This window comes from Trachinotus anak, unplaced genomic scaffold, assembly GCF_046630095.1.
Source record: "Trachinotus anak isolate AG129_WGS33_773 ecotype Australia unplaced genomic scaffold, CSIRO_AGI_Tana_v1 ptg000010l, whole genome shotgun sequence".
Lineage (NCBI taxonomy): Eukaryota > Metazoa > Chordata > Actinopteri > Carangiformes > Carangidae > Trachinotus > Trachinotus anak.
This window is the reverse complement of record NW_027273861.1, coordinates 6,644,988-6,664,493: the sequence shown is the minus strand read 5'-3', so window position 1 is coordinate 6,664,493 and position 19,506 is coordinate 6,644,988. Positions and strand designations below refer to the sequence as shown.

The 19,506-nt window shown below is 39.6% G+C and overlaps 1 protein-coding gene across 1 annotated transcript in view; it reads left to right on the top strand.

Moving 5' to 3' along the window:
- LOC139626749 (uncharacterized) overlaps nt 1–16,410 on the top strand; it is a 71,357-nt gene extending 54,947 nt beyond the window's left edge. The window contains exons 4-5 of the mRNA XM_071487229.1: nt 7,537–7,742; nt 14,263–16,410. Of these exons, the coding sequence (XP_071343330.1) occupies nt 7,537–7,742; nt 14,263–14,485 (429 nt within the window). The 3' untranslated portion in view covers nt 14,486–16,410. The remainder of the gene's footprint in view (nt 1–7,536; nt 7,743–14,262) is intronic.
- The last annotated feature ends 3,096 nt before the right edge of the window (nt 16,411–19,506 follow it).

Below are 19,506 nucleotides of genomic sequence, written 5' to 3'. Positions count from 1 at the left end.
ATCAGTTGATGATCCACGTAGAAGACATGGGAAAAAAGACTCCATTGTTCTTGTATTGCAATGTTGACCTGATTAGTCCAATAAGCATAAGAAGGAAATTTTTCAGATCAAACAGCTGCAAAGTTAAGGTATCAGTTAACAAGTTGGGGTGGGGTTGCTGGAGTGTAAGCTTCATGAAATCCACTAATAAGCTGGAAAAAGCTGGTAGCTTTAACCACACTGATGTATTATTATTCAGCAAAAAATTCCATGGATTTATTAAGGAGAACTGGATACCACATTCCAGGATGGTGGCCAATGTTCCCTCTAAGCTGCGCGCTTGCGCAATCGCGCACTGCTCACACATTCTCAGCGCACAAAAAAATCTATACAGCGCATAAAATAAAATTCAACATAAACTGTAAATTAATTAGAGCAATACAAAATTTTTCTGTAACTTTTTGCTTGTAACACAGTGAGTGACAGATGTCCAGCCAATGATACGATACGGTTCACTTACGCTACGCAGCCAATCATAGCATTGACATTGCTTACGTGGGTGCCCTTCCCATACGCACCGCGGCGCCGTGCAAGTTAGCTAGCTAACAACAGTGCATTTCATTTTAAGTGGGCCAAATCACTTATATTAAAAGTAAACGAATGGAAATTGCTGCTGTAATTTGATTCTTTTAATAAGCCATGTAACTTGCTATGATCCCAGGTGTTGGTCAGGTGTGACACTGGTGTGTGGCCACAGCGTGCACATCTGATGTTGCTCACAATGGTCCTCAGTGTGCTCAGGGAGCTTCTGTGTATGCCCAGACACATGAAAAATTAGAGGGAACATTGGTGGTGGCCTATTCATTCCTATGAAAGTTATTAAAGTTGTTGACTGGGCACATATACCAAATAAGCCTCTGCAGGCTTTCTAATGCTTCAGTGTTTTTTGGCCTGTAGAACATGCACACTAGAGTCCAACTAAGCCGAATGAGAGCTTGCACGAGTGTGCATCAGAGACTGTAAATAAAGATGGTTGAAGCCTCCGTGATGTCACCCATAGCTGTCTGAAGAGTGGTTTTGAAGCTCAGAGTGTGCTGCTCCACTGTTGCCATCTTAGCAATGCCTGACTCCGCCCAACTCCCAGCTAATCGAAAAACATGCAAAGAGGTGTGTGGAGCAATTATGCACAACTTTAAGCCTTAATAAAATTTAAATGGGTGAGTTATATAAAAAAAATTGCCCCCCCAACTTATTTGTTGGCTTTATTTTTTAGCCCTGGTACAGCTTGGTGTGAATCACCTGATGCTGCAGAAAGTTGCAGTACTGAGAGTGGTCATTGTCCAAAATTACCTCACAGCCCAATATTGTACCTGAGGGCTTGTGGTTCTCAAACAATGGATGTGATAGTCCTGGGCTTTTATTTAACATAACCTACAACTCTACAAAACTGTATATAGATAAAGACATGCTAACCTATGGCCTTGCAATAACACTGCGCACAGGTTGGGTAACATGCAAGTTTAGTGCATGTGCCAATAAACACACTGCTTAATCTATTCCTCACAGTTCTTTGTTTTGAAAAGACAAAAAACAGACACCAGCCTCCAAACTCTTCAGATCACTCTTACTAGAGCACCACGCTTCACAATCTACAGAGAAGCTGTGGTTTACAAAAAGGTTATTCCAATGTCAAATAACTGACATAGATTATCACTTATTTACACTTCATAGTTTTGCTGGTCTAATTCACCAAACGTGCTGCCTTTAAAACCTTTCAAATGTGCAATATAAAAGTTAACAGCAATCAGGTGCAGCACAAACTAAATTGTTTCCACACTGGCATTGATTCTGACTGTTGATCTTGGTTATTTTCTGAGGTACAGTGAGGTTATTTATCTGAACAGAGTGAATTTGCAGTGATTGCAGCAATTAGTATATAATATCGTGCTCCACTTAATTATTTTTAATTAATTAATGTGATTGAGCATGTCTATGTCAGGAATATACATATGTAACATCCTTTGTCTTTTTTTTCACCACTCCAGCTAACCCTTCTCAAGAGAGCCTCAGTGGTCGATGATAGGATCCACCCTGACTGTCCAAACCCCACTCCCTCAGGAACATTAATTTCCTAGCAGTCCCGTGAGTGAATCAAAAGAGAGAGCGCTCACTGAGCATGAAGAGTAGGGAGTGGAGACCACACTTCGATTAAAAAAGTCTATTTTTTTCTGAGGGAGAATGTATAATGGCAAATTAATTTCCTAGAGATTAATGTACAAGGTAAATATTTTAGTGCATACTTATCTTCTAAAAAGTCAGAGGATGGACACCTCCTGACTCCCTTCCCCCTACCTTGGTTTCCCATTGTGTGTTGAAACAGCTTAGACGCATAAGGAGTCTAATGAGAGAAGAGATTCCAAGCTGCCTGATGGCTCTCATCAATCACCTTTCTCCTTTGGAGGTGTGTTGCTGGCCGGGGGAAGGGGCCATGGAGGGACGTGTGGGAGGGAAGGCATCAGGCTTTTAATCTCAATAAGTTAATAGACTTTCTCGTCTGGCCCTTCTAAGTAGAACTTCATCCCTGTTGTTAGCAAACAAGCAGCATGTACACAGGAGACTGTCTCAGGAGCTGCTTGGCATTTCCACAGTTAATTTGTGTTGCACTTGAAATTAGGAGATCTAACTAAAGTTAGTCGATACAGCGATTACCATTTAAAGGGTACTACTAAGCCAGTTCAGGAAAACAAATTCAGATCTCTATTGCAGAAGATATGATTGATATAATTCCTAAAAATAGGTAATGGTAAATATTTCAGCGGCAGTTCTTATAGCAAATGTTTATGATTCCAAATGTTGTGGAAGTCACCAGACAAATATCTGTAAAACACCAAAGTGTCCTGTTTTCAACATTCACTGTCCCAGTTTTCACCACTTTTATTATACTCGTTTTCAGCAGTTACATAGACTTTTATCATGTTCTGTCCACGGTCTTATAATACATCCATGGTTCTGTCCCACTAATTATTACCTAACCCAATATAAACACAAAAACAACGCACCATGTGTCTAAATTCAACACTTATTGGTCTGCTGAAGTGGGCTGGCTTGAGAAAAAAAGGCAAGCGTCCTGGTTCTGGGAGTGTGAGAATATGGTAACTCTAGTGTAATCATACCTTAGCAAGCCTCACTGTCGAGTCTGTCGGGCTTCAGAGCATTTTAGGGAGTCATTTTCTAATTTTTCCAAAACTAAGCAAGATTGTAAAAAAAAAATGTAAAGCATCTAACAATATGTTTGTCTGTTCTAAATTGCTAATCTTAGCATTCCTAGCTAACTATCTTACTTCATAGTTGCAAGTGCAAGCAGAGTATGGATTATAGTATAGCAGAGTTTAGGCTAATGTCAGCAGCTTTGTCATGCTCTTTGTTAGATTTATAGTCGGAAGTCGAAATCTCTTCTCTTGTAAAAATGAAACATGTTCACAATACAAAAGCTAAAGCATAAAGCAAACCTCTGTTTTGAATGTTTTTCAGTAGTAGTAACCATCCAGAGTGACCTTTAACCTGTGACCTGTTAGCTTTAGCTAGCAGTCATTTTTGTACCTTAATGAGTACATGATACCACACACTACTTATAACCATCAAATACATTGTTTAGACCTTTTCAGGGTTCTCTTCTTCACATGAGTGTGAAAACATTGTAATGTTAGCGAGAGATTAAATCTTTACTCATCTCACAAAGTAAATGTTAATTAGCCAGCTAGCGCATATACTATAACATCTGTATTTTCAGAGAGCAAAAGTAAGACTAACTTGCTGAAAGAAAAAAATGAGAAGCCTGCTAGTGTACAGAACATCTGTCTGAAATCAAGGACACATTGTTATCAAGATTACTTTGAATTTCCAGTGGTATCTGCGACTATTATCACTGTAAACATTAAGTCCTAGAATTCAGAGTTTAACAGGCACAACAAAAAAGGATGAAATTAAAAATATGTTGTTCATCGACGATGGTATGCCATATTTACTGTGGCAGTTTGCTCCACCCTGAACATTACATCTGAGAACATTACACTAAACCTTCTTGTTTTATTTGTTGGAGTTTGATTTTATATCAGAGAGTGTTACAGTCATTTAAATAACAGGTCAAACATGTCTGACCATGACTTTATGAGGATAATATTGTATTTGTCCCTTTATCCCCTTTGTTGTACTAATGTGGCAGCTCAGCTTAATTAATTATCTCCATGCTGGACAATGTGTATGTGGTTGTTCTTCTAAAGGGAGAGGGGGTAATGTGGAAAATATGCAGAAAATGTATTTGGGTTGACCGTCTGGCTATTAATAATGATTGTGTTTGGATAAATAGTGCCCTACTTTCAGAATCTGTGGCTCTAAATATTCCCAATAGGCTGCCTCCCTCTTGTATTGATTGATTGGTATAATGTTTAAAGGTCATAGTCATAAAACATCAGGATGTAATTAACACACTGTGATTTTTAACCAGTGGTTAATGTATGGAGTGTTGACTTTTATAGCTTGCTTCTCAGTGCAGTGTTTGGATTACCACGTGTTATTTGAATTTAAGATTAGGTTCAGAGCAAATGTAATTTCTGACAAGACAGCGCTCCTCACCAAAAAGGGTCAGGTAAGTCTGCCAGGCCTGTGATACATAACCTCATACAGTGTGTCTTTAATCATGGTTTCCTAGGAATAGATGGACCATTGTGTCTTCTTTTTCCTCTGAACCACTCGCCTCCAAAATACTAAAAACCTGCTTACATTCCATGCAGAGTCACGTGGAGACAAGACAGATGTGATGGTCTGTCTCCTTATGGTTATTTCACTCAGCTTCTTCACAGACAATTAATTAGTCTGAGGGAATACAATAAACATTCTGAGCTGCTTTTAACCTGATTCAAAACTGTCTTGACCTTGAAATGATGAAAAGCTGAGATCCCAGTGATGGATGTGACGCTAAGGGCTTCATTTAAATGTGTTCAGGATTGTCACCAAATTGTGTTCAATTGCTTTCAGTCATCCAAAACCTTATTGACTGACCATCAAATTTAGTCCTGATTTTTAAAGCTTGTATTGTCAGGATCCATTCCCTAAATTACAAGAGAAGGCATTCATTGTGTGGCAACACATTCAGTCTGTTATTACCTTGGGAGTTGAGTCTATTCATATTTCCTCCAAGATTGAAAACACGTGTTTTGGTTTGAGAAGACATTTATCTGAATATCTGGACTTTCTTTGGCAAAAAGGATGGAATAAGCATACAATTTGTCTCTCTGTGTGCACCAGCAAAGACATAGTTTGTATTATGAAGCCAAATGCAAAAAGGATTTACAAATTCAACATTAGTTTTTAAGTTATGTTATTAATTTAATATTAAATAATATTTAATATTAAAGTTCACATGTAATCACTTCTGAATTATTGGTTGTGATGTTTCAAATGAATTGAAATAGAGTTATTTCATATAATGGCCTGACTGTGATCTTTAGATTGTCAAGAATAATGTTAAAATATCTAAAATGTGTTTGTTAATAGACCAGATTCATTTGAAAAATGACCACTTTTTAGTATGTCTGACATTAACACAAGATCTACAAATAAATTAGCTGTAATGGTTATCTGATATTTCCTGGTGTACTTTCATAGAGATAGTTTGTAATCAAAAAACACAAAAAGGTTTTTATTTGGCTGCACAACCGCTCCACCTTGAGAAGGAAAAATTACCACAAAAGAACCCGATATGAATTGGAAACCACGACTCAGTAATTTAATCAGAGCGACTAAAATCAAAGGAGGCAAAAGTTCAGGATCTGAATGCAATGAAATGGACCAGTTCCTTAGAACCTACTGACATAGCTCACTTGTGGAGGAGCAAGCCTAGACAGAAAGGGCTGAGTAATGAAGATGGATGCATTCTGTTATCAGGCAGCCACTTACTGGGGCCTGATGTAACCTTAAACACTGAGGATAGCTCAGTTGCACAAAGAAGCTAATTAATGAATAGCAGCCATGAAGGAGGACAAGGCAAGTGTGCATTTGCAGATGAATTCCAGACACTAATCAAACACTGTTCAAGTGGTTTGGTTTGTCTCCAGAGCAAGGCGATGTTTGGTGAGGATTTAAGGCAGTGTTTGCATTCTGGCTTGATGACTACATGCATGCTTCAGTGTTTTTATGTATGGGTATGGGCCTGTGTGTGTATTTATATCTGTTTGTGTGTGTGTGTGTGTGTGTGTGTGTGTGTGTGTGCGTGTGCGTGTGCGTGTGCATATATGGGTTTTTTGTTTTGTTTAAGTGTTTTCTACAGTTTTTGAAGTGTGATTCAAACAGGTCTGGACTTTGTGCTCATTAACAACTATTTCAGCCAGCTGACAATACATTCGGCCAATCAGAGATTTGTAAATGGGATTAACAATGGTTAAGTCATCTTCCTACATAACAAGGTACCTAGAGCTTCATCCATAAAACTAACATCAGAAAATAACTGCGACAAGCCCGGATGACATTGACACACAGGTGTTATAATTGTAGTCAAATGATAATATGAAAACAATGTGAGAGGGTGAATAGAGCAGGATAGAGAGTTACAGCTCATTGTTTAGCTATCTGGACCACAACTTTACTCTTCTGGTTCACTCATAACGTTGCTTTCAGACACAGCAAGGTGCTGTTTTAAAAGCCCCCTGTACTCTACCTGCTAAGCACCAAACAGCAGACGGACACAGTTGGCGACTAGCTGGTGGACATTTAGCAGCAGATATTTCCCTTAGAGCTAAAAGAGAGTGAATATTGAACTTATGGCAACAGCTTCAGTATCCACTGAAAATGATGTCAGCAGGGCAAATATGTCACTAGGTACAGATAAGTTGGGGCAAAACAAAAATGTTCCCAGTGAGAAATCAGCCTAGACTGACTCTAGATGACTGTTTAACATAAATGTCTTGATTCTGTGTCTTAACTCATGACTGTCATAATAAGAGATAAACTAATCGCTGTGAATATTTTCCAGAGTTGTCAGGGAATGACAAACTGTGTCAGTGTTTTGAGCCTTCACATTCGTGGCTCTGTTAACCAAACTGGACTTTCTGAGTCGTCTTCTATTGTATCACTGACTCCTGAAGCAGGATCAGGCTAACATGCTCACAATGACAGTTTTCATATGTTGATGTTTTGCGAATATAATGATTGCCACGGTTACCATCTTAGTTTAACAAAATACAATGCTAACATGTGCTAATTTATTCATTTTTTTGATGGAAATGTCATTGCAATTTGAAAGTATTTGGTCTGACACAGAAGTTTGGACTAAGTGAAATTTTGACTTGATGATGGCGCCAGATGAACAAATCTGAACGACCGACATTGCTGTTCCTAGAACCACAATACTAACGTAGCTACAACCTTCCATTATGTTCCCGGCTTCACATTCTTATTTAAATGCATCTTAAACTAGAACCATGTTGCTGTGACTGAACAGTACGACTGTGTGAAATCATCAGGACTCACACTCGCGTATCGTGTGTCTCTCTCGTTATCCAGTACCAGCTCCAGTGGAGTTCTCCGTGGCGGTCGGTGAGCTTCCAGTGGCAGACGTGGCTTGTGCTGATCACTGTGTTTGTTTTGCTGGGTCTGGTGCCTTATGTCGTTCACTGCATGATGACCGCGTTCACCAGCCCTCCTCCTCCCAGCACCTTTAAAGTGGCAGCAGCCTGTTTCGGTCTGCTGACAGAGATCCTGCTGATCAAGTGAGTATTTACAGTTTTTCTCTGTATTTGCTTCATATCTGTGCTTTTTAGAGTTTAAGTGACCTTGGTCTGCTCTTCATATAACATGAAAGAATACTAGTGATTCAAATGATGGTTGTATTCTGGTCTTAGGTGTGTTTTCATCTGCCACATGCATGTCCAAGAAATATTTCATCTTTATGTGAGTGGTGAGCATCTGTGTCACCCAAATGATAATCTTTGAAAACACGCTGTTGTCCAACCTTCAGCACCCCCCCCCACCCCCCCACCCCCACCCCACCCCTCTTGTTTTCACATACTCTTCTTTCCCATTTTGATATTGCTAATTGGAACAATGCCTGCGGTTCTGTAAACCATTAGTAAATGAACAGTCTGTTTTTATTAACATCTAACTTGTAAATAATGAATGAGATTCCCGGCATGAACAATATCTACTCTGTGATTAGAAAGCAACATATGACGAGCCCTGTAATCAGATTAAAAATACAGATTACGTAATCTATAATTGCCTCCAGCAGTAACTCAATCACACTACACATTACTGAAAAATACTTACATTTGAAAAAAGAGAAATAAAAAGTAAAAGTATTTTTGAAAATAAAACATCATTGTTAATGTAATTTACTAACTGACCTTAATTAACTGAAGGCCAGGATGTAGACAAGCTCCTCAGCTTTATAACATTCATTGTGAAATCTGATAGTAGCAGTAAAAGTGATGTAACCCTCTACCCCTTTACTCCTTTTCAGGCCAATAGCAAAATTAAAACTTTGTGGCCTACATCTCTCCGTCCTTCAGTATTTTTCTTAACTAAAATAAGAGGCTGTTTGTAATTAACTCAACAAGGCTCGTAACCACCCCCCACGCCCCCCACCCCACCCCATTTAACTGCTTTTGCAAGGAATGTAGCCAGTGAACTGCTAATTGATAAATATGGTTGCACTGGTAATGTGCTTCTGCATCATTATGCTGTTGAAGCCCTTATCCACACTAGCAACGAGCTGTAATTCTATGACAGGAAATTGGTTTGTTTACAACACGTTCAGCAACTTCAGACGAGCTCTGTTCTTGGCTGATCTCAGATGCAGGTATTTGCTCATTGCTTGAATTGAAACATGCTAACAGATATACTATTAAAATACAAACATTTTGTTAATGCCCATGAATCATTGAAAACAATAAATAATAAATAAAAAGAATAAATGAATTATTATTATATTGTTAAGTTATTTATAATCTTTTGAAGCCTAACTTTGCCCAACTTTGGAGTTATCTCACTGCACGAAACAGGTTTGCTGTCAACTGATGCTTAAATTATTGCTGGTACAGTGGGAAGGTTGGTGGGTGCCCTTATTAGGATTGGCGGGCCTCACAGACTCATGCCCCATGGTGCCTGTGCTGCCCGGGATGTGCCAGCCTCCTGCTGCCCCCTGTCAGGGTGCATCTCAGTCACACTTCAGCCCCAGGGGGGAAGTCCTTGTAAGGCGCAACCCCCTCATCTCTCGCCCACCACACACCCTGTTAATCACTGAAACAGGGCTTTAAGACAAAGATAAACAAGTAAACAGTTGGGAATGACCTTTTTGTGTTGGACCTGTGCTGTGTACTCATGGGATCATTGACACTGACTCTTGATGAAATGGTAACATGCAGTAATGTCTGTCTAATGGTAGCGGGCTAAAGCATTTTGCTTCCCTCCTGACTGAGTCTCTGTTACCTGCTGTCTGTTACCATAGCTGCAACACTTCGGATACAAGTTTGGTTTACTGTAAAGCAATTTATTTACTAAAATTAGTTGTGACAGGACAGGTCTTAATAAATTTGATATGTTAGTTGCAAAAGTGTATTTCCAACACAATGAGAAGTAATGGTCATTTTGTTTACCAGTGTTTTTGTTTTTTGTTTTTTTTTTGTTTTGTTTTTTTTTAATCTTCTGTTTATTTCTGTGTCATAGAGCACAGAGCCGCACTATTGCACCGACTGGCAGATTATAAAGGATTATTACTATGGATGCAAACACACACACTTTAGTATTTTTCTTTTTAACTCAATCCCTCATGCACCATCCAGCTGCTGTAAAAAGTGCAAAAGAGCAACAAATGTGTATCAATCTGCAACTGAAAATAGTCCCAGTGCACTATTTCCTCCTGTTTGACGAATGTTTACTAAAAACTACAGCTACTAAAGCTGATTTAAGAAATTTCTTTAAGTTTAAGAAATTACTTAAATGAAACTAAATTACTTCCTCAGTAGGAACCAATGGGCCTTGGGCTGAGTGTCAGAGAGGTTCTACAGTACATTCTTGGATATATACATACAGAAACTGTATATATACACATAAAACAATGTCAGACTAACACTGCTTGATAACCACTATATTTCTGTTTAGTTCTGTATCTTCCCTGTTTAGTTACAGAAGAAGAGTAAGTTTTCCTATTATTATGGAGACATTTTATCATTACACATTGGATGCAAGAATAGAAAAGCGAGCTCTGCAGCTTTGGACTGAAGTGCTAAAAGCAACAAAATAACACAAGAGGAGAGACTCTGAATTGTGATCAGGCTCAACGCTGTGTCATTTGTTCTTCCTGGAGGTCTGCTGACAAACTTCCTTCACATAGATCTTTCTCATTTCCATCTAAGTCTATGGGACTCTTGACTTCCTTTTTCAGCTTCCACAACAATCTGTTTAGCCCTTGTCCTCTTTGTGCAGGTCTGTTATTGGACAGATTCACAAAGTCACATGACATTTGTCAGGCTTGAACTGCCTTTCAGAAGGCTGTCACACAATATGCACCCTCTCCTTCCTTTACTGTCATGGCAGGAGTCGCGGCGCTGAGACAGTGCCCTGACCATGCAGCTCCGCACTGTGAATTTTTATATGCCATTGCCTGGAGGTTAGAAACTCTCATTATGCCGTGTTAGATTTATTAAAATAGATTATGGAAATGTTAATTAAGTCATTAATTACATTATTTAAGCAGCATTGACAGATAAGGGAGTGTGTATGTGTATGTGTGTGTGTGTGTGTGTGTGTGTGTGTGTGTGTGTGTGTGTGTGCAAGGGGGGGTGTCAAGCTCCCTGGGTGGTTTAAAAGGATGTGATTGGTGACAAGGGACACTGTGGAGATGGCGTCTAACCGCTAGCGCTGACATGATACAAAGTGGCCTACACTGCTCTCTCACCTCACGCTACTGTCTGCAGCAGTTTGCAGAGCCGCCTGAGGACGAGAAGCTCATCGCCCTTTTGCAGATATAAGTCTACACAAGAGTACAAATGTGATTTTTTTTTTTTTTTTTTGAAGTAACAACTACACATACAGACGGGTGACAAATTAAAGGAAAACCTGAAATATGAGTGGAGAAACAGGATGACAATGGCCCCATCAATAGAGTACGAGGGGTCACTGAAGGGTTTAATGGGTAAGGAAATGATGTGAATCTTATGTTTCAGCCGTCACGGTCACCAGCTCTCAACCCAACTGAGCACATATGGGAGATTTTGGACCGATCATCATCTAAACACCTCGAGAGGGAATATCTTTTGGAAGAATGGTGTCCATCCCTCCAGTAGAGTCCAGAGAGCATTTAAGCTGCTCTGATGGCTCAACATGCTTTATACTGGTTTTTCCTTTAATTTGTCACATGTCTGTTAGTTAGAGAATCTGGGGAAAGAAAGAGAGCAGCGTATACACACTTTGCATTCTGCTTTACGTTTTCCTTCGTGCAAGCATTTGAACAAAGCATTTGCTGTGACATTTGAGCAAAGGCCTCAAACCATATTTCCAAGCTGTTCCAAATGAAAACACAACCGCACAATTGTAAGATGAATTGCCCACAAGTTGATACTATAGACTCTCTTATCTGTTGACAGTTTAGTTACCACAAAGCACAAGAAATGTGTTTTCCAATTCTCTGAGAATTGAGCTTTTCTCTTTCCCATCAAACCTATATTAAAGGAGGGAAAATTGCTCTGATCACACTTGATAAGAGCAAATGATAGATGTTGTAAACAAGCAGAATGCTTCAATTCTGATCTGAGGCATTGATTTGCCTCGGTAGACAATTACTATGTGGACTGAGGTTATGCATCCAGTCAATCTGGAGGGAGAAGGATTTTTTTTTGCTGACCAGTGTAGTACCAAACAACAGTTCCCAAAAATGTATTATTGAAAGTTAAAGATGGAAAAGTACATGTGGAAATAATGAGCACCAGCCTTGATTTCTATGGTCCTCGCTCAGGTTGCCAGGTATTGCTGATAGGTGTCTGTCTTGATATTAAGTGGCCACTGATTAAAGAAAATAATACAGTATGAGGCCGTACAACCACCTCAGAGTCAAGCTATCATGATTAACTCCTACATCAGTCACATGAACCTTATGATATCTATGATTGCTGGTGTGCACCAACATGAAGAATCACATGATAGCACTTAGCTGTCTTCCAAGATTAAAATATGCACATTTTTATGTCCTACAGCATGTGGAGTACAATGTCAGAGAAGCTATACAATGTACTTTTTTATACATAGTTTTATGTATTTGTTTGTGTTTGGGGTCCATAAAACTTTTAGAGCTTTGGAAACTAAATGTATACATATGGTCATTACTTCTTCAACATCTCCCACAGCCTTACACTAGGTGGAAATTATTAGGGGTACTTGTAACTTTTTGGCCAATCACCAGACAGTAATACACTGTAACAACCCTTTCTCCCAAAAATACATTCATATACAGCTAACACACATTAAAAAAGTTAATGGACTACACTTTTAGCAATATAACATGAAAATATTTAAATTGCACATTTGCAAACTTGATGCAGAATGTTTTTCACTGAAATGTATTTCATTTGTTTTCCGCTCCTACCAACTAAAATATAATAAGCATTTAAGCAAGTGAAAGCTGCTCTACTCAGATGGTTTTATATCAGCAATGGATGAAATGACTGTGTAAAATATAAAAGATGTCACACCTAGTCACAAATCCACAGAGAATTACTGTATCACCCGATTCTGATGTTACCTTATGCAGCTTTTTAGCATCTTTCAGCTCATTGTTTTGCTTTTACTGCTCACCACTTTATTTATTTTGATCACACCACTCTCATCAGCTCTAGAAACCCTCTGTACAGCACCTGCTCATCACCATACAGCACACAGACAAAGTTAAAGACTATCCAGTGAACATAATGGAGCATTTAGCGGCTAAAGAGCCAGATACTTTTTTCCAGCGATGATTGGAAAGCCAAAAGTAGAGCTAAATGGAGACTGAACATTGGATTTGGATTCCAAATGATGCTAATGTTAGTCCAGCTATAGAAAGCAGGGATGCAACTCACAATTTATTGATTAATGTCGTAGTCACAGAGGTGAAATACACCCATCAAATGTTCCCTAGAGCCCAAGGTGACACCTTCAAATTGCATGTTCTTTGTCCTTCCAACACTGTTAAAAAACATTAGATAGAAAATAATGTAAAACAGAAAAAGAGCATCCTCACATTTTAGCTCCTTTTGGCTCATTGTTTTGGTTTTATGGCCTGAAACCTTTTTTTTTTTTTTTTCATTTTCCCTGTTCTCATCATTGTTTCCGACCACAACAGGCAGTTATTTTCAGTGAAAATGCTCAGAAAAACCCCACTGCACACTACCTTATACAGACTGGGGCATTTAGCAGCTAAAGAACCAGATATTTTTTCAGGGTTGGTGGAGACCAAATTAGAGTTGAGTAAAGTAATTATTGGGTTTAAATTTATTGGCTGGCCAGAAACTTGACTGTCTAACATCTTCACCTAATCAGCTTATTAGGTGTCACTATTTCATAGATGTTTTTGCACCTTGTTGTGCTCTCCCTAAGCATCCAAAAATAGTCAATTATTGCAGGTTTAATACGGGAAGATCATGCTCTTGGTTAAATTGAAGAAGCCAATGCTAACCTGAAGCACAAAATTGGATGACCCTTACTTTTTCCATATTTATCCAAAACTATGATCTTTGATCTGTGAACTTCTCTGCAGCACAAGAAAGCCACAGCTTCTAAAATGAACTGGCAAAGCAAAGTAGTAATATGTAAATGTTTTTGGGAGGAAACACTGTTGAATATAATACATCATTTTATTCCATTGTAGCAGGTTGTCATACAGACACATTTAAATGGTTTTAAAATCAACATGAGACATCAATTCTTGGTTTAGACAATATTTCACACAGAAAATATGTACACTTTCTAAATAATTGGATAGACTAGGTCTTACTGACTGTATTGTCACATCATATCAGGAGGCTGAGCAGCACCCTGGATTCAGTTTCACACATACTCTAAAGACTCAGTTAATGGGAGGAGAGGGATTTAATAATGAGATTAGGATTATGTTATTATACTAACAAAGTTATTTTGGATGAAGTGTGAATGTGCCTAATTGGACTTGCATGACAGAAATATGTAGGATGACACAGTCAGACTCTTGAGTCCCTGAGTCTGTTCCCTCCTAACGTTTGTACTCTGGTGGTGTTTTCTCAGGTGTCTGTCGAGCTACCTCAGCAGCCGATACCGGCAGGCTGAGCTGAGCTCCTTCACTGTCCAGGCCAGGGGCTCTGAGGAAGACAGAACGAGCCTGGGCCGCTGGGATCGGTCTGAGGCCACCTCAGCAGCGGCAGGTCATGCTTCATCAGCGGCCTCACCCAGTCAAGCGGACGTGAGGAAAGTGGATGTGTTGAAGAGTGGATGTCTCAGCCTTTTCTAAACCACTAACAGAGGGAGCTTACACACTAGAGGGCCAGAGAAAATCCTTTGGGTATTTAATGTGTCTAACAGCCATTCAAGACATCACATCAGTTTATCAGCGTGGCATTTATGAGATCTTACACTTTAAAACCTGTGTTTGAGGTGTCAAATATTCTTGTTTTCTTCTATGTCACACCCTTACACGTTATTCAGTGGATATATTCTCACACATTGCAAATTGATGATAAGGAAGAGAATGCACGCAGCTTGCATGAGTGTGTTCAGGCTCAGAGAGAAAAAAAAGCCTGAAATCACTCTCTATCCTTAATGATGCCCACACAGAGACAATGGGGCGCCGCTCTGATTAGTGTCACCTGTCCTTGTGCATCTCATCAGCTCCATTATGGCTCCATCTCCCATGCTTCTTCTGCTAATTGAATAGCCTGTGAAGTGGTGACGAGGACGGGGGCGAGAGCAACGTCTGTCCCACTGCTGCTTCAGAAATGAGAGTAAAGCTTCCCAGGGAGACACTAGTTCTTAAAACATAAACCATTATCATACAAATAGAAAAAGTGCCAACAAGTAGCCCCTGTGTTATATTACAATCATATCATCTATGGATTACTTTCATATGTAGCAGCTTTCAGTTTGCATCTACTGTATGTTTTGAGAGATGCAATGCCGCACTACACATTTTTTCAGTATATCAGACAGAACGTTCATACTGGACGTAGCCACAAGACACCTGCTAACATTTTTCAGGTGTACACTCATATAGTATCTGCACATAAGAAGTGGAATGATATATGAGGGTAGGAAACTGGAACATTTGGTAAAAGGATCTGTATATGTTTTTAGTGCCAACAAAATTCATGAGAAGACCATATATACATATATATATATATTCAAGGTTCAGTCATTTTCCCAAAGCAGCTGAGCACTATAATTTTTTGTAAACATTACTCAAACAGCAGTAAATTGTTTTGTCTTGGGGACTACTTTCAGCTGTGGATTAATACACATTTGGTGTACTAGTGAGTATAGCAGCAGCACAGTGATTGTGGGATTAAGTTTAAATAAACTACAATTTTATATGCTCATGGTAGTGACGGAACTTGAAGGAACATGTCACCAGTGGAACATGTGGAACATGAATAAGATATATCAGACGCAGTACTTGTTAGTAGGAGAACTTTATCACTGGTTTTGGTCCTTTCATTGGAATTTTTTGATCACATAGCAAATTATTCCTGATTGACCGGATTAATGGCAGAGATACCTCGCTGGGATAGTCATAAAACAGAGCCCCTAAGGCTTCAGCAACACAGGTGATCAGACCACGTCATTATCATCTATACCACTTTTATGATTCTGGTGTAGTAAATTTCCCTGTATGTTGGGCGTGCATGGCCAACAAACTTAATTCTGATTCTTAGTATGAATCAAACGTTAAAGGGATATTCCAGTGTTTTAGCACTTTACTTTCATAAAATCAGATCAACCTTTTGATCTTGTGTATGTGTGAAGCTCCAAAAACCCTTCATCCTAAATTACCCACAATGCAACCAATAGCTTGTTTCTGTTAAACCCGTCATACAACAGGCTTTCAGTTATTCATTTGCAGTGTACAGGCCTGAGCAGAGATGAACCCTGATGACATCATCAGGGTCACTGACAGGATGTAGCTCCTCCAGAACCACAGAAGACATCATACAACTGTTTTCACACAAGCCCCCTTCAAATAATACATAGTGAATTTACTGTAAATAAATGCCTCCCTGTAAATGTATTCCACAGGAAACTGTCTTGTATATTAAATTCTTATGTTGAATACTTAAATATTGTGTTGCTGTAAACCATTTTTGAACCACTATGTTTTGCTAAAGTTTTTATACTATATGTGAAAACAAATAAAAAGTGAGGCAGGCCTCAATCTGATGTTTACATTGAATGATTTTCAGGTCTCTCTGTATTTAGCCAAAATAAAATACATAAAATATTTTTCAATTCTGCAAAGAAAACCCTGAAATAAAAAAAGCGGTCTTTTATTTTGATTGGATAAACATTGCCAGCTGTGATGCAGGGCTGTAGTGTTGGTGCCTCTCCTGCCAGGCAGCAGCTTTGCTGTTATCTGCATGTGCCTGAGGCACAGCTAATGTAAAAAGATCCTCCTCACTCTGCTCTGCTCTGCTCTGCTAGCAGTGAGATCTGCAGGCTTATCCTGCCCAGTCCCTCTCCGTTTCACCTCTCGGTCACAGCCAAGTGACTCTCAGCTGTGCACTACCTCAGCTTAGGCTTTCTATGGACAGAATAGAAGACGTACAGCAGTATCTCACTGCTGTATCTGGTAAATGCCACAATAACAGGCCTGCAGAGGCTTCCCAGTGTTCCCATGCCTGTATGGTTCCGGGGCTTAATGTGTGCGTGAGGGGCCAGATGGACACTTTCATGAGTGTATGAGTGTGGATTATTCTGCCGGCAACATCTGGGGCTCCACATGGTACAGCAGACTGCAGTAAGAGAGGCAGGTGGGCACGTGGGGAGGGCGCCCCTCCAGTGGGTTCTCTTACATCTATACCCACAGACAGGACATTGCCGCAAATGGCAAACCGAAAGGTTACGAGACCATCCTGCAAGACAAATGCTTCTCTGAATGCTGGCAAGCTCAACATCTTCTTCTGTCCTTGCCTTCCTGTCTGACAGCAACAGCCTACTGTTTCCAGGTGTACAATTTGGAAAATAGCGTTTTGTCATACATAACATTTATCTGAGAGATGCTCTTGTTCGTACATTTTTCCCATATCTGCACATTTGGAACCATTTGGGATGCTCAGGATGAGCCAAGAGGAGCCAAGGATTGGACTGCCACTCCTATGATTAATAGCCTACCTACTCTACCACCTGAGCTACAGCTGCCCATAATATGAGCATGTCACCACCATCAACATATTATCACATTATGCTCTGATTGATTGTTGTCAGTGTTCATCACTGGGTCAGGCAAGCAGATCATATGACAATGTAGCAGGCAGACAATGGAAAGTAAAACTGTATGGCACTAGTGCTGAAACAATTAGCCAAGTAATTGTTTAGTCAACAGGAAATTAATCAAAGCAATGACATCAACATTGCGATAACAACAGGAGCGAAAATACTCAATCAGAAGTAAGAATTGTGCATTGAAAATGTTAGCACAATGTATTTGAAGCACCAAAAGTAAAGTTTATATAAATATATAAAATAATTTGTTGTATATTAATGTGAACACAGCATTTTACTCTTGTAGTTGGTTAAGTCAGAGCTGGTTTTAAGTAGTTTATATACTGTTGCGCTGTGCAATCTATAGCAGTGAATCTTATTTTTTCAGCTTAACTTTTTTTGTATGTAAAATGTTCATCTGTGACGGGAAAGTAATTTAAGCTGTTATATAAATATAGTTGAGAAAAAAAGACAAGATTTCCCTCTGAAATGCTGTGAGGCAGAGGTATAAACTGGAAACACCGGACAAGTACAAGTACCTTTAATTTATACTTAAGTACAGTACTTAAGTAAATGTACAGTACATAGTTATATTCCATATCACATTATATTGCCTTCTAATTGAACTAGTGATGTAGTTAAATATGGCCTGGGAGAGTGGGGGGTTCAGGGTACCAAGGTACCACTACACCCTTGGAGCGGACCGCCATGATAGACACATTATGACACTGACACAGTATGTGTTACAGTCACAAAGGTTCACCTACAAATTGCTAATTACATAACTAAGGTTACACTAGACAGTGTATGGAGTAAAATTGATTCCATTTCAAAAATTGCAAAACTCAACCCAAACTTATTAATTCCCCACACTCATATTAGATTGAAGTCAAGCCAAGGCCTTTGTGAAATCAGAGCTCATTAGACGAGTCCACCTCGTAATGAGCGGCCATGAGAGATAAATCTCCCACTCTGCGCTGACTGAGATCCAGTGAAACACACCCGCAGTGCCTCAGACCACATGTGAACAAGATATTTGCTTTGAAGCACCAACACACAGATCTGAATCAGCGTGTCAGAGTGCCAAATGTCCTAGGTTGTGAGTGACAGGAGATCCGCTTTGGAGTTGGCTACCTGTTGAGGAGGATTAAACAAAATACAGATGGTGTTTACATATTAAACAAACAAAGGCGGTCTCTGTAGTGTTGGTGGGCAAAAATGCTTTCATCAAGTGAGGACTTAGTTTAAAGTAGAAAAAAAAATTGTTGATTAGCTGTAATACATCAATTCTATACTTTTTCACAAACCATCAAAGTTCTGATCAAGACTTTTTATTCCTCCATGTGTTCCCACATTCGTTCTCCATGAAAGCAGTGGCTAGAAAGTCCCCGGCTGCAGATGGGAAGTCAGAAATGATGGTATTTCTGGCCTGCGATAGCATCACACATGACCCTGAGATCACCTCTGAAGGACGAAGGCTGTTGTGTGTCCGGCCATGTATTCTGGCCGTCAACACAACACGAGCGCGGCGCGGTCTGATCCACCGCGGGTCGAGTTGAATAAATTAAATGAATTACCAGCTGCCTTGTGCAAGCTTGCAGGATGCAGGGTGGCATGAGCACGCCATTACAACAATGATAAGGATATCTGCATGGCCTTGTGTTAAAGGAATTACACATAGCATCCAGAGCCTTTAAGAGAGTCTGACAGTTTTGCGCACACTGGCAAGTTAGTATGACATGAAAATGTGTGCGGCTGCAGAACGGCACGGCTGCAGCTTGGCCTGAGTCGGGGGCACTGCTCGCTTGGCTTGCTGAGAAGTAAAAAAAACGAAGTCTTATTGTGATGCAAATGGACACAGTATTGTGCTTAAACAATGCATTAATACGTCTCTTTTGAGAAGATAACATCACAAGATGCACAATAACACAAAATGATGTCCTCTGAGGTTATTTAAAGCGATACAACATCAAATCCTGACATTGCAGGACGTGCGTACTGCCTGTCCAACTGCCTTCGTCTCCCGCTTTGATAAAAGCAAATGAAGGATAGAAGGCTGCT